General features: G+C 38.7%; 1 protein-coding gene across 1 annotated transcript in view; it reads right to left on the bottom strand.

Annotated features, from left to right (window-relative positions):
* The window catches only part of CPNE8 (copine 8), a 190,145-nt gene that overhangs the window by 113,479 nt on the left and 62,049 nt on the right, over positions 1–14,617 (bottom strand). Inside the window, exons 4-5 of the mRNA XM_075274153.1 lie at positions 13,452–13,555; positions 639–678 (exon numbers count right to left, since the gene is read on the bottom strand). Of these exons, the coding sequence (XP_075130254.1) occupies positions 639–678; positions 13,452–13,555 (144 nt within the window). The remainder of the gene's footprint in view (positions 1–638; positions 679–13,451; positions 13,556–14,617) is intronic.

The following is a 14,617-nucleotide window of genomic DNA, read 5'->3' as shown; positions in this document are numbered from 1 at the left end:
CATCTAGGTTTGCTTGGTAGTCATGAAATTAACAAAATAATAAAACTGTTACAATAAACAGTCATGTAACAGGAAACGACACCATAAGCTTTTTTTCAGACTTTTTTTTCCACTTTTTTTTACTTATACTGAGAGGGAGAACTTGCCTGTCCTTTGGATGCCCTAGCAGCAGCAGGATGGCTAGACGGAGAGGCAAAAGCTGCATGGAGAGAAACCGAGGTAACAATGCCTGCTGCGAGTAGTAATACAGCGGCCATTGTAGACCACTGTCCTTACAACTTTATTTACCCTGCAAAATTAGCACTTTTTAAAACTCATCAAGAGTTGATGAAGCTAATCAGACTCCTTCCAAAGTTGAGCCTCTGGGGACCAATAACATATGAAGAGGTTCTCCAAACTTGACAACTGTTTTTTGGTTGTTTTTTTTTTTTTTTGTAGTATTTGTACAGTAAGAAAGGCCACAATTGACAGCCATATATTTTTTTCACTCTCTCTCTCTCTCTCTCTCTCTCTCTTTCTTACAACAGACAATCAACGAAGGTTACATGGCAAGGATTGAACTAGCACTTCAAAATTGTTTGAACAAATTTCAAATACAGACTATAAAGAATGAGACGGATATTGGAAGTTTGACTTACATGCTTTGCTAAATTGGGACTCTTTGAGTCAACATCATACCTAAAAACAAAGCAAAGAAAAAGTATTGAAAAGCTGAATTATCAAATTATTTTCAGATTCCATTCTCAATGCAATGCAAAACAATTATTCCCATAGTTCTATTCCACAGTAGAAATTCAAGAAATGAATAAATTATAAAACCACTAATATACTTTAAGGTACTGTACAGGTGTCAACGTTTATATATGATTGCTAGAGCATGTAAAAATCACATGTAAAGATCAAAACAATTTGTAATATATCAACTTCAAATTCCCTTGCTTTACAGTGTAATGTTTATGTATTTAAAGATTCTGTCCCCTAGTAGACAGCATGGATTCTTTGTGCAGTGAATGACACTTCCCACACAGAACCTAATTCCCTTCTAGTTTCTGTATATGTATTAAAACGTTAGACTTTTCTGTAAAAAGCAGGTAATGGACATTGAGAGAATGCTTTGTTACCCCCAGCTACATGACGCAAGTGATTTTTCAAAAAAATAAATAAAAATAAATAAATAAAATGATTTTAACAAAAGTCTATTTAAAGGTTTATATTATAATACAACTCTTTAGGTATCTAAAAATATGTCAATTTCATTACTTTCACAGCTTACTACTAATTATGCATTCTTATTGTAAATAATGAAAACAATGGGAGACAGAACTAGTGTGACTCTGCTTTAGGCTTAGGCCCCACGTGGTGTCCAGCAGGAAAAAAAGCGATATGGGAAAAACCGCAGCGGCAAAGTATCGTGGTTCTTCCTGCAGTACTTCAGACCGAAAGTTTGCAGTGGTTCCCTCTGCGGACTTTTTGTTTCAATTATACCTATGAGGAAACCAACAGCGACTCTATATGTATAATTGACATGCTGCGATTTCCAAAATCATGCCGGTTTTGAAAATTATGGCATGTCCACAGGGAGTTTTTACTGCAAAATGGGCATGGCATTCTCTAGACTCCCATCCAGTTTGCTCTGACTGTAAAACGCCACGAGTAAATTGCGGCGTTTATGTCACATTGGGCCCCAGCCTTAAAGTCAGTGACAAATTTCAACATGTGAACAGATCTTTATATTCCAAAGATGCTCCTTGAGCATCCTAAACTACAATACTTTCCACTGAACAAACACTATGGAAGTGTGTATCAGGCAGCATTCAGGTAGTGAATCATGGCGCATTCTAATGGGGTCTGACCACCTACCCTCTTGATTCAGTAAACAAAGAAAGTTGAACCTCGATCCAATAAAGATTATGCTTCTAAGTAATGTAATTATGCTATTATTACAACGTTTCGGCTTTGATACACTTCTTCAGGTAAATGGAATATGTCAGCAATTTGTGAATAACAATCTATAATGAAAACATGGATGGATTGTAGGTTCAGGCCCTGGTTTTCTATGGTGTGAAATACCACCCACTGAAGGATTAAACCTGAGTAAGGCGAGGGCCCCACGGGCCAGAAACGCAGCGATTTGTGCGGGAAAAATTGCAGCGTTATACAGTATCAGCAAAGTGGTTGGGATTCAGGCGAATCCCAGGCCCACTTTGCATTTAAAATTCACAGCGCGAATATGCTGTAATTTCCAAAACTGAACCAGAAAGTCCTCAGAGGAAAAAAAATTGCGATGAGTTTCTGACGTGGTCTTTTCCACAGCGTTTTTGGCTGCTGCTCGCTACGTGGGGTCTTAGCCTTAACAAAATTTGAGTTTTGTCTATATGCTTAAGTATGAGGACAAATTGTCACTTTTCTGACCTCAGGAATATATCTGGATCCCATGTGAAGAAAAATACAGAAAAAACACTAAACATAAAGATGACTTGCATGGATTGTAAGAATTAGGCCCAGTTCACATCTGTGAATGGGTTTCCATTCGGGGAGTCTGTTTGGGGACTCCTCAAACGGAAACCTAATCCGCATAAGAAAAAGCAGTTACCTTAGGAAACCCGCGGACCCCATAGACTATAATGGGATACATGTAGTTTCCATTCAGTTTCTGCCCAAAAAGGGCAAAAAATGCAGAGATGGAAACGGAATCCCCACACATAGACCGGGCACAGATGTGAAATGAGCCTTAGAAAAACATTACTGCAGCCATATTTTTCTAACATTGGACAATCCCTTTAATAAATATTTAAAGTAGTAACACAATACCAATTGCATACAGTATATCTAGTTTGCTGTATTAATATGGATTCTATGACCATCGCTAGCTGAATTGTTAGATATACCAGTGTTAGCCACATTATACGGCATTACAAGGAGTGTCTATGATTTACAATTAATTAGAGATCAGAAAGAGAACTTCAAAGACAAAGAAAGAAGACATAAAAGCATGGATCCTACACATTAATGACAAGGCACCACACAATGCTTTTCAGATATGAAAGTCACAAAATGTATCGTATGCTGGAAAGAAATAGCAAGGAATAAGATTCTATTCAAGAACAATGTCTCTTAAATAATACAGCTTATCTAAAGAGACACTACCACAATAACATGACGATTTTATGGAAAATTTCTTTGCCAGATCAAACATATGCTAATATGAGCCATTCAGGACAGTGAACACTGAAAATATCTAACCCATGCTTTTAATTTCTTTCAAAACTGCTGATTCCTCATGGCAGGAAGACAGAGTATCACAAATGACAGGTATGACAGAATTATTAGGCTACATATTTGTGCTGGGAGCTCCAGATCCATCTCATAATCTATTAAAAACTGCAAATTAAAAGGTCCTGCATGCAAAAAAAGCCATATATATATATATATATATATATATATATATACATACACACACACACACACACACACACAGTGGGGCAAAAAAGTATTTAGTCAGTCACCAAAAGTGCAAGTTCCACCACTTAAAAAGATGAGAGGCGTCTGTAATTTACATCATAGGTAGATCTCAACTATGAGAGACAAAATGAGAAGACAAATCCAGAAAATCATATTGTCTGATTTTGTAAGAATTTATTTGCAAATTATGGTGGAAAATAAGTATTTGGTCAGTAACAAAATTTCATCTCAATACTTTGTTATATATCCTTTGTTGGCAATGACAGAGGTCAAACGTTTTCTGTAAGTCTTCACAAGGTTGGCACACACTGTTGTTGGTATGTTGGCCCATTCCTCCAGGCAGATCTCCTCTAGAGCAGTGATGTTTTGGGGCTGTCGATTGGCAACACGGACTTTCAACTCCCTCCAAAGGTTTTCTATAGGGTTGAGATCTGGAGACTGGCTAGGCCACTCCAGAACCTTGAAATGCTTCTTACAAAGCCACTCCTTCGTTGCCCTGGCGGTGTGCTTTGGATCATTGTCATGTTGAAAGACCCAGCCACGTTTCATCTTCAATGCCCTTGCTGATGGAAGGAGGTTTGCACTCAAAATCTCACGATACATGGCCCCATTCATTCTTTCATGTACCCAGATCAGTCGTCCTGGCCCCTTTGCAGAGAAACAGCCCCAAAACATGATGTTTCCACTCCCATGCTTTACAGTAGGTATGGTGTTTGATGGATGCCACTCAGTATTCTTTTTCCTCCAAACACGAAAAGTTGTGTTTCTACCAAACAGTTCCAGTTTGGTTTCATCAGACCATAGGACATTCTCCCAATACTCTTCTGGATCATCCAAATGCTCTCTAGCAAACTTCAGACGGGCCCGGACATGTACTGGCTTAAGCAGTGGGACACGTCTGGCACTGCAGGATCTGAGTCCCTGGCGGCGTAGTGTGTTACTGATGGTAGGCTTTGTTACATTGGTCCCAGCTCTCTGCAATTCATTCACTAGGTCCCCCCGCGTGGTTCTGGGATTTTTGCTCACCGTTCTTGTGATCATTTTGACCCCACGGGGTGAGATTTTGCGTGGAGCCCCAGATCGAGGGAGATTATCAGTGGTCTTGTATGTCTTCCATTTTCTAATTATTGCTCCCACAGTTGATTTCTTCAATCCAAGCTGGTTGCCTATTGCAGATTCAGTCTTCCCAGCCTGGTGCAGGGCTACAATTTTGTTTCTGGTGTCCTTTGACAGCTCTTTGGTCTTCACCATAGTGGAGTTTGGAGTCTGACTGTTTGAGGGTGTGTACAGGTGTCTTTTTATACTGATAACAAGTTTAAACAGGTGCCATTACTACAGGTAATGAGTGGAGTAAAGAAGAGACTCTTAAAGAAGTTGTTACAGGTCTGTGAGAGCCAGAAATCTTGATTGTAGGTGACCAAATACTTATGTTCCACCATAATTTGCAAATAAATTCTTACAAAATCAGACAATGTGATTTTCTGGATTTGTTTTCTCATAGTTGAGGTCTACCTATGATGTAAATTACAGACGCCTCTCATCTTTTTAAATGGTGGAACTTGCACTATTGGTGACTGACTAAATACTTTTTGCCCCACTGATCCATCTCATAATCTATTAAAAACTGCAAATTAAAAAGTCCTGCATGCAAAAAAAAAGCTATATATATATATATATATATATATATATATATATATATATATATATATTTTATATGTATGTATATATATATATATATATATTAGCAGGAGGACCCAGCTTCACATGGGTATATTACATATTATGTAACATGTAGAAGAATGTGTAGTCTGTGCAGTGGCATGTATCTAATCCTCTGGTGTGTGGTATTGTGTGAAGACGCGTTTATCTAATCCTCTGGCACGTAGAACTGTGTGCAGATGCATGTATCTAATCCTCTGGCATGTGGTACTGTGTACAGATGCGCGTATCTAATCCTCCCCCGTGTGGTACTGTGTGCTGAGATGCGTATCTAATTCTCTGGCGTGTGGTACTGTGTGCAGAGGCATGTATCTAATCCTCCAAAGTGTGGTACTGTGTGCAGATGCATGTATCTAATCCTCCCCTGTGTGGTATTGTGTGAAAAGACGCGTATCTAATCCTACAGCGTGTGGAACTGTGTGTAGACATGCGTATCTAATCCTATGGCATGTGTTACTGTGTGCAGACGCGCGTATATAATCCTCCCCCATGTGGTACTGTGTGCTGAGATGCGTATCTAATTCTCTGGCGTGTGGTACTGTGTGCAGAGGCATGTATCTAATCCTCCAAAGTGTGGTACTGTGTGCAGATGCACGAATCTAATCCTCCCCTGTGTGGTATTGTGTGAAGAGGCACGTATCTAATCCTACAGTGTGTGGAACTGTGTGTAGATGCGCGTATCTTATCCTACGGCTACGGCATGTGGTAATGTGTGTAGACGTGTGCATCTAATCCTATGGCATGTACAACTGTGTGCAGACGCACGTATTTAATCCTCTGGAGTGTGGAACTGTGTGCAGACGCACGTATTTAATCCTACGGCATGTGGTACTGTGTGCAGATGTGCTTAACTTATGCTCTGGTGTGTGGAACTGTGTGCAGATGCGCGTATCCAATCCTTTGCCATGTGGTACTGTGTGCAGACGCGTGTATCTAATCCTTCGGCATGTGGAACCGTGTGCAGATGCACGTATCTAATCCTTCAGTGTGTGGAACTGTGTGCAGAAGCGCGTATTTAATCCTCTGGTGTGTGGGACTGTGTGCAGATGCGTGTATCTAATCCTCTGGCGTGATACTGTGTGCTGATCTGTGTATCTAATCCTCTGATGCGTGTATCTCAGTTTGGATATCAGTGTTGGATTGTGCATGTGGAGTGACCGTGTGTATTGCAGTTGGAATATGAGTGAAAGACTTGCAGGTTTGTACTGGCTAAGGGGGGGGGGGGGGGCATTGTGTTTGGAATGCTGTATCTCAGCAACGGTACATCCGAGTGAGTTGGAGTCTCATCTTTAACCTTCCTGGATACCTGAAGTATCTAATTTGGTGAAGATCGGTACAGTCGTTTGGTTTGTAATAGAGAACAGACAGACAGAAATTCATTTTTATAATATAGAGAGATATATACAAAAACATTTTTCTTTGATTTGCATAAGGGCTGAAAGTGCGCTAGCTGTTTTTTTCAAGGCTAGCACACCAGGGCCCCAAGTCTTTGAAAACACAGAGCTTTGGCCATAGCAGAAACGTTGCGGCAAAGAACGTACCTGCAAATTAGATGAGATTCTGGCTAAATCCCAACCACACATTGCAGAAAAAAAATCGACAGAAGAAAATATGTGATTTCAAAAACAATTTTACATACAGAAGCGCTGGAATTTTCTATATAGGTATAATTTGGTCAGAAAGTCCGCAGAGGAAAATTTGTGGACTTTCTGTGAGAAATGCTGCGGGAAAAAAATGTGATGCATTCAGCCATTCAACATTTAGCTAAAAAATTATTATTTGCCTTTGTGTCAAAAAAAATATTATAATGAGATACTACGCTTACATTCTGTAAAATCATAACTAGTATATTACACTACCTGAATGAAAAAATATCAATTGAAATGGTGGAGCTGAGATAAAGCCAACTGGTTTCACATATATACTCAAGATTTTGAGTAAGCCAAACTTATAAGTGGTGTTGAGAGCCACAGGCAGATCCATTGTAGGATAGACTTAATTTATCCTCTGTGTCTTGTTTTTTTTTTTTTTTTAAATGTAGATTGTGAGCCCCACATAGAGCTCACAATGTACATTTTTCCCTATCAGTATGTCTTTTTTGGAATATGGGATGGAAATCCATGCAAACACGGGGAGAACATACAAACTCCTTGCAGATGGTTTTATGTCCTTGGCGGGATTTGAACAACAGGACTCCAGCGCTGCAAGGCTGCAGTGCTAACCACTGAGCCACCGTGTCTTGGTTTTAAGTGTTGGGGGTTTAAATGCAGAGTATAAGCCTAGTGAGGCTCTACCGTAGATAATATAGAGTCAATTATTGTATTGAAAAGTACAAATAACTCAGAAGGTGAATTGGACACTAGTATACCACCAAACTTCACAGAATGGGTCCCCAAAAGGAAAAAAGAATAAGAATAAAATACAACTTTTAATAATAATGATTAAAATGGATCCCCCTAGGGAACGTCAAGCTCCCCACCATTTGATACAAATAAAGGACACACCCCCTCTATATATTCTCCTAGTATAAGGGGTGAAACCAATCCATGACCCCTAAATCTTAATCCAGATCGCACTAGGTACCGCAAAAGGATCTCGTTGGCCTTTCTAAGTACCGGAACATACCACCAAGGCTTCAGGAGCTGTGGTTTTTACCACACTACATCACTCTTTATATTGGTAGTGAGAATCTCCTGATGAGCTTGAGTTCATTTACAAGCGAAACGCGTACAGAGGGAGTCTTATTTGCCTATGGGGATAGAGATATCAGTATATCCCTGTATAGGAGAGGGAGAGTGAATAAGAGTTTGGACCCACCCACAATGTGGGGCCACTTAGATTTTTATTCGGGGGTGCCTTAAGTTCCCCATCCGCCCCTGAGCAGACATAGCTCCAAAACACATTCGGCTTTAATTATAGAATATATACAGTAATAGCTAGATGTAACAAGCCAATTCTTATTATATAACCAACCGAATCCACCATCCAAACTCCCTGAAGAACAATCTAAATACAAGACCGCCGATTAGCCTCCACCTTGCAGAAGGCTCATCCACTAGTAAATAATCTCAACATCTGCTATATTGCTACAAGCAATAACCAATGCTGTCATTTGAATTGCATTACTTATCTGTGTTTTGAATCATTCTGATCATTTACTTGCTGATACGATTTTATTTGTGAATATTAAAACATGTTATTCCAATGTTGCCATCTTCAGTCTGAAAAAAAATGTGTTATACAACTTTATGTCCATTGGGTATTGAACATCCTGTTGATTTGTTGCCAGTGCAGTCTGTCGGAGTCCAATAAAGTACAGTTTATTTATTATTCATTATTATGACTTGGTAAAGTACTTCTTTTTCCCTCGCAATATTTGAGAGTTATTCACATACTTGTTTCCATGTGCCTTCTTTCGTTTGGAAACATTGCTGCCCTTGGTAGTGTCTACCATCTGCAAATAAGTAAGCTGGTTACAGGTCTAAATTCCCTGCTTTTTGTCCCGTTTTATTAGTTCCTCTGCATGTGTGTAAGCCTCACTAAGGCTAGGTTTACATGGTGGAAAATGAGGAGAAATTTCTGTTCATTTTTCACCGTCAGTATTGCAGTGCATCCGCATTCCGTCGTGGTTTTCCTTTGCTGATTAGGGTCAGATGAATGGGCCTAATTGAAAGGAACTCCCGAGTCGTGCAATCCACAGCCGAATAAGCCATGGAATCCATGTTTTTTTTTCTGTTACGTTTAGCTATGTCGGGTATTATCCTCAATCATGTTACTTAAGTAAATGTATGTGCAAAAGGAATTGTAAGCAGTCACTACCCATAGCTCTCACAAATATTCTGATACACAAATTGTGAGAAGCATGGGGAAAGGCAATAGACCACATATCCAAAAATATTCAACATGCAATATTTTTTATCTTTTTTATCCTTTCATCTGTTAAAAATAAAAGCAAAAAAAAACCTTCCATATATTAGCTGGAGGGGGGTATTCAAATTATTTACACAAATTTCTGCTGCACAAGGTAGATAAATACATGATAAACACACACTAGTTATTATTATTTGTTCTTACATGAGCCTTAAGAGTGCAAACTATGCATATCATTAATAAAATAGAAGATAATGCATCTAGGTCATTTGTGAACATAGTTCACAATGTTGAGACTTGTTCAGTTTAAGTATCTAAACCCTCCCTGCTGCAGGCATTTTTAGATTTTCATTATTGACTCCCTGCCTTCCAAATGTCATAACTTTTATACTTTTCCATTCACAGAGCCATATAACTGCTTAATTTTTAATAGTTGTACTATTTAATATTCTGTAATATTTACTGAAAAGCTGGAAAAAAAAATTCAGATTGGGGGTGGAATTGGAGAAAAAACTGCATTTGCACAACTTTACAGCATTCACTGTGCACCCAAAAAGACGTGTCAACTAAATTACATAGGTTGGAATGATTCTGATGATACCAAAGTTATATAATTTATTTTTTGTTTTAACCCATTAAAAAAAAAAAAAAAAAAAAATTGAAAACTTTTGCAAAAATAAAATTAAAATTCTTGGATTCTCCATATTCTGACACCCATACTTTTTTATACTTCTGTGTACAGGGATACATAAGGAGTTTTTATTTGTGAGGCCAGATGCACTTTTTATTTATATCAATTTGGGGAGAGTGTATTGCTTTGATTGCTTTTGATTTTGATTTTCCTTTCACCTTGTGTAGACTGTGCATATGTGTTTAACTTTTTTTATTCAATTTTACATGTGTTCTAGGGTAAAGTGGTGGTGATTTGCATTTTTCTTTTTTTAACCCTTTCCCGCCGATGGCATTTTTTTATTTTCGTTTTTGACTCCCCTCCTTCTAAAACCCATAACTTTTTTATTTCTCCGCTCCCAGAGCCATATGAGGTCTTAATTTTTGCGGGACAAATTTTTCTTCATGATGCCACCATTAATTATTCTGTAGAATGTACTGGGAAGCAGGAAAAAAATTCAGAATGGGGTGGATTTGAAGAAAAAATGCATTTCTGCGACTTTCTTACGGGCTTTAGATTTACGGCGTTCACTGTGCAGCCAAAATGACATGTCCCATGTATTCTGTGTTTCGGTCCGGTTCCAGGGATACCAAATTTATATGATTTTATTTACATTTTTACCTTAAAAAAAAATCCAAAACTGTGTTAAAAATTTTTTTTTCTAAAAGTTGCCATATTCCGACAGCCATAACTTTTTTATACGTCAGTGTACGGGGATGCATAGGGCATTTTTTTTTTTTTTTTTTTGCGGGGCCGGGTGTACTTTTTAGTTCTACCATTTTCGGGAAATGTTATTGCTTTGATCACTTTTTATTCAAATTTTTATCAGAATCAAAACAGTGAAAAAATGGCAGTTTGGCATTTTTTACTATTTTTCCCGCTACGGCGTTTACTGAACAGGAAAAATATTTTTTACAGATTTGTAGAGAGGGCGATTTCGGACACAGGGATACCTAACATGTATGTGTTTCACAGTTTTTAACTACTTTTATATGAGTTCTAGGGAAAGCGGGGTGATTTGAATTTTTAATACTTATTATTTTTATATATATATATTTTTTTTTATTATTATTTTTTGTTGCATTTATTAGACCCCCTAGGGATGTTGAACCCCAGCCTACAAAAGAAAGAGATTGCAGACAAGCCTGGGAGCCAGAAGCCGGCTGTCATGCCAACGTGACGTCGGCCCATTCGCCACCGGGAAAATGGCACCTCCGGCGCCTTTGACCGTGGCACCGGAGGAGTTAATGCCTCCAATTGGTCCGGGGACCAATTGGAGGCATTAGAGCCGGTTGTCTACTGTTTAAAGCAGTTGCCATAGTTACACACCAGACATGCGACTATTACGGCGGATGTCAGGAAGGGGTTAACTTGTGCTGAAGTTAGCTCATTAGAAGCAGTGGTGTGGACCCAAACAGTCAAGACCAGTGACACAAAATATGCAGCAAACTGGTTTAGTTAGAAAAAAAAAAACTGTGAAATAAATAAACTTTGACTTGTGGCACAAAATGAGCAAAACAAAATACAGCCTTAACTTCAGGCAAAATAAAAAACCTGCTCGTTTCAGCAACTAACTAAACAGAACTGACAACCTAACTATAAGTGTGGCATACTTCCAGCCACACAAACAAAATAAGCGCAATATAGTCTCACTGGACTCAGGGTTACAGGACAGAACTACATACCTCTTTTTACTCCATGGAACTGACTTGGAATGCAGGATCTGCAGCCTTTTTCTGGCCCAGTAATGAGCCAAGGATCTACTCTTGGGCTGAGGCCTACTCCAGATCCATCTTGGACCGCACATATGTCAGAAACCAGGGGCTGATATATCTGGACTTTAGCAGTCATCTTCTCGCAAACTGTAATTATTTGACCACCTAGGAGTCTTGAATCCCAAGGGGTCAGATCACTAATAAAGTGCATTACAATGCTAAAGAATTGCAATGCATTGTAAAATCATAGCACTTCTGTTACAGGGTTAATAGAGCATACCGCATGCCGACAAGTGCTTGCCAACATGCCTGGGAGCCTTCAATAGGCACCGCCAGGAAAGTGGCATCTCTGTCAGCTTTGTGGCACCTGAGTGTATAATACAGCTTGGTGGCTATGGAGGCTGCTCAGCTCCTAGCTCCATATCAGGAAAGGGATAAAGAAGCAATTCAGGAATAATGCTGTCTCATATTTCATTAAGGCAGCTAGGTCATGCTAAGGCTACCTGTCCAAATTTGCTCTTTTATGTAAACTGGAGGTTTGTTTCTTAGGGGTTTTTTTTGTTTTTTTTTGCTGTGTTACAGCATCACCTAGAAAATCACAATTGGTAGTTGTCAGGTCTCTTTGCTTTTCACTCAGCTCCACCCTCCTTCTTCCTTTGTAAATATCCTTAAACTTGGGTTGTAAGTACCCTTAAACTTGAGTTGTGTATTTTCACTCTTTGAAGTAAAAGTTAAGTCTTAATAGTTACCACATAAGTTTTAAAATGTTTGCCTTTTGATGGGTGAGTATATCCAGATGTCTGGTACATGTGGGAAGTCCCGATGTAACCATTTCTGGGTTTGCTCTGTATGTTCTCCAGTGCAGCTAATGAAATAAAGTTTGCCCTATCTCGGGTGGCTGTGGGAGTGTTGCAATAAAATACTTAAGTCTCTACAACCATAAGATGCAGGTATGTAAAACTCTGTTGCTGTGCGCAGGATCTCCAGTGTATTTTTATAAGATGCTGCTCACACATATCTGCAAAGGTATCATGCTTGCAAGAGTTGATAAGAGGAAACCTACCACAACCACTAGACAGGAAAGTCAGCTAAAATGGAATAGATGGGACTAAACTGAGACCACAGTGTGGTTTAGGGGACAGAAGTTCTATGATAGGTCTCTGAACATGTATATACAACACGCACACATGGGCATCTATATTTTTCATGAATAAAAACATATGTTGAAGTTTTTTTTGTAAAATGTTTTTCTAGTATTATGAATATACTTGGACGATTAACTGTTTCTGGACTGCCCAAAGACTACATCCTTGAGGTGGTAAGCAGCTGCAGGAAATTGTGCAGCTACAGAATCAGGTAGCTGAGTATTACTACATTCAGACTTCCCATAAAGAAGACAAGGATGGTATATAACTGCCCTCCTTTCCAAAACTGACCACTGCATACACTGTTATTTTAGCCACCAATGAGCAATATGTAAATAGTAATGGGTGCTGCCAGCCCAGCAGTCAAGTGACTGCTATGGTTCAAAAACTGTATGAGCTGCCGGGTCCCAGATCAGCTCTCAAGTGTAATTCAGAAGGCTGCATTCCTGCTGTATCTGGGGCTAATGTATTGGTTCAATCTACACGAGAAAGCTGAATAATAAAAGCAAAAATTATTTTAAAGTACCCCTCCCTATGGTCTATTATGACCTTATGGGGTGGGGGCACAATGTATAAAGAAAAAAAAAAAAAAAAAAACACAAAATAAATTAAAAAAAAATAAAGTAAAAAAAAATATTTATATATACATAAAATTATATATACATAAAATTATATATACATATTGCTTCTATCACGTCCATGTCACAATACTTTACTACCTCCACCAACTCCAGTTCTTAACAAATATCAGTTAAAAAAGATGAAAAACGTCTTACTTGTATAAACAACTGCAATAGCCAAAGCCACAGTCACAATCTATCAATTAAACAAAGTAGTAAATAAAATCTGTAATTGGTTTGAAGAACTTACAAATCAAATCGTAGATTCTGTCTTTCTTCAAAGAAGTAATCCATTATAAATTTTTTTACAAAGTCCGGGTTTAATGTGTTGTCTATCACTTCTGTCCTGCCATACTGTAGAGTAAAAGCAAACAATTAATTGTGTGTATTTCAGAGGTGAGCACTATATAATGGAGGCTTACAAGGCCTAAAATGTGCAAATCAACTGTAACTACTGAATCAACTACTTTTCAACAGAAAAGATTCCCCAATGATTTTATGGCAGTTTATGGATCCAGCGACGATATGACTGGCTGCACTAGTAATATTTCAACCTCATACAGGTGGATGGTGTGAACAAATACCAGAGAGAGACTCTAAACCTGTTGGTGATGGTGCAAAGTGTGATATTAAAAGTAAGAGCACTCTTGGTTTTCCTTTAAAGACACACACTTGATTTAAAGGGGCTCTATCAGCAAAATCATGCTGCTAGAGCCCCACATATGCGTGAATAGCCTTTAAAAAGGCTATTCAGGCACCATAAATGTTATATTAAACTACCCCCCAGTTTTAAAATAATAACCTAAAAAACAATGTGCTCTACTTACGGATTGTGCATGCTGGGCGGGCATTCAGGGTGTGTCTTCATCTTCATCCCCGCCTCTTCTTCCTCCGATGTCTTCGGGTCCCGTCCTCCTCCGGCGCTCGCGGACACTGATAAAAAAAAAATAGCTTGGGCGCATGCGCAGTAGCATGCGGCTTCTACTACGGATACTGTGCATGCGCCCGGGCTATTTTTTTTTTTATCAGCGTGCGGGAGCGAGCGCCGGAGGAGGACGGGACCGGAGGACATCGGAGGAAGAAGAGGCGGGGATGAAGATGAAGACACACCCTGAATGCCCGCCCAGCGTGCACAATCTGTAAGTTTATCACATTCTTTTTTAGGTTATTATTTTTAAACTGGGGGGGTAGTTTAATATAACTTTAGTGGTGCCTGAATAGCCTTTTTAAAGGCTATTCACGCATATGTGGGGCTCTATCAGCATGATTTTGCTGATAGAGCCCCTTTAAATATTCTTTTTAGAATTATAGAAAACCCAGTTAAATTTTATATTTTTAAATCAAGAAAAAAGTGAAGTATTTATATTATACAGTATATTTATATCTATATTTGTGTTTTGACCATATAATCTTTTG

Source organism: Leptodactylus fuscus, chromosome 5 (assembly GCF_031893055.1).
Source record: "Leptodactylus fuscus isolate aLepFus1 chromosome 5, aLepFus1.hap2, whole genome shotgun sequence".
NCBI lineage: Eukaryota > Metazoa > Chordata > Amphibia > Anura > Leptodactylidae > Leptodactylus > Leptodactylus fuscus.
Note: the sequence above shows the minus strand (reverse complement) of the source record. Positions and strands in the feature narration are given on the sequence as shown.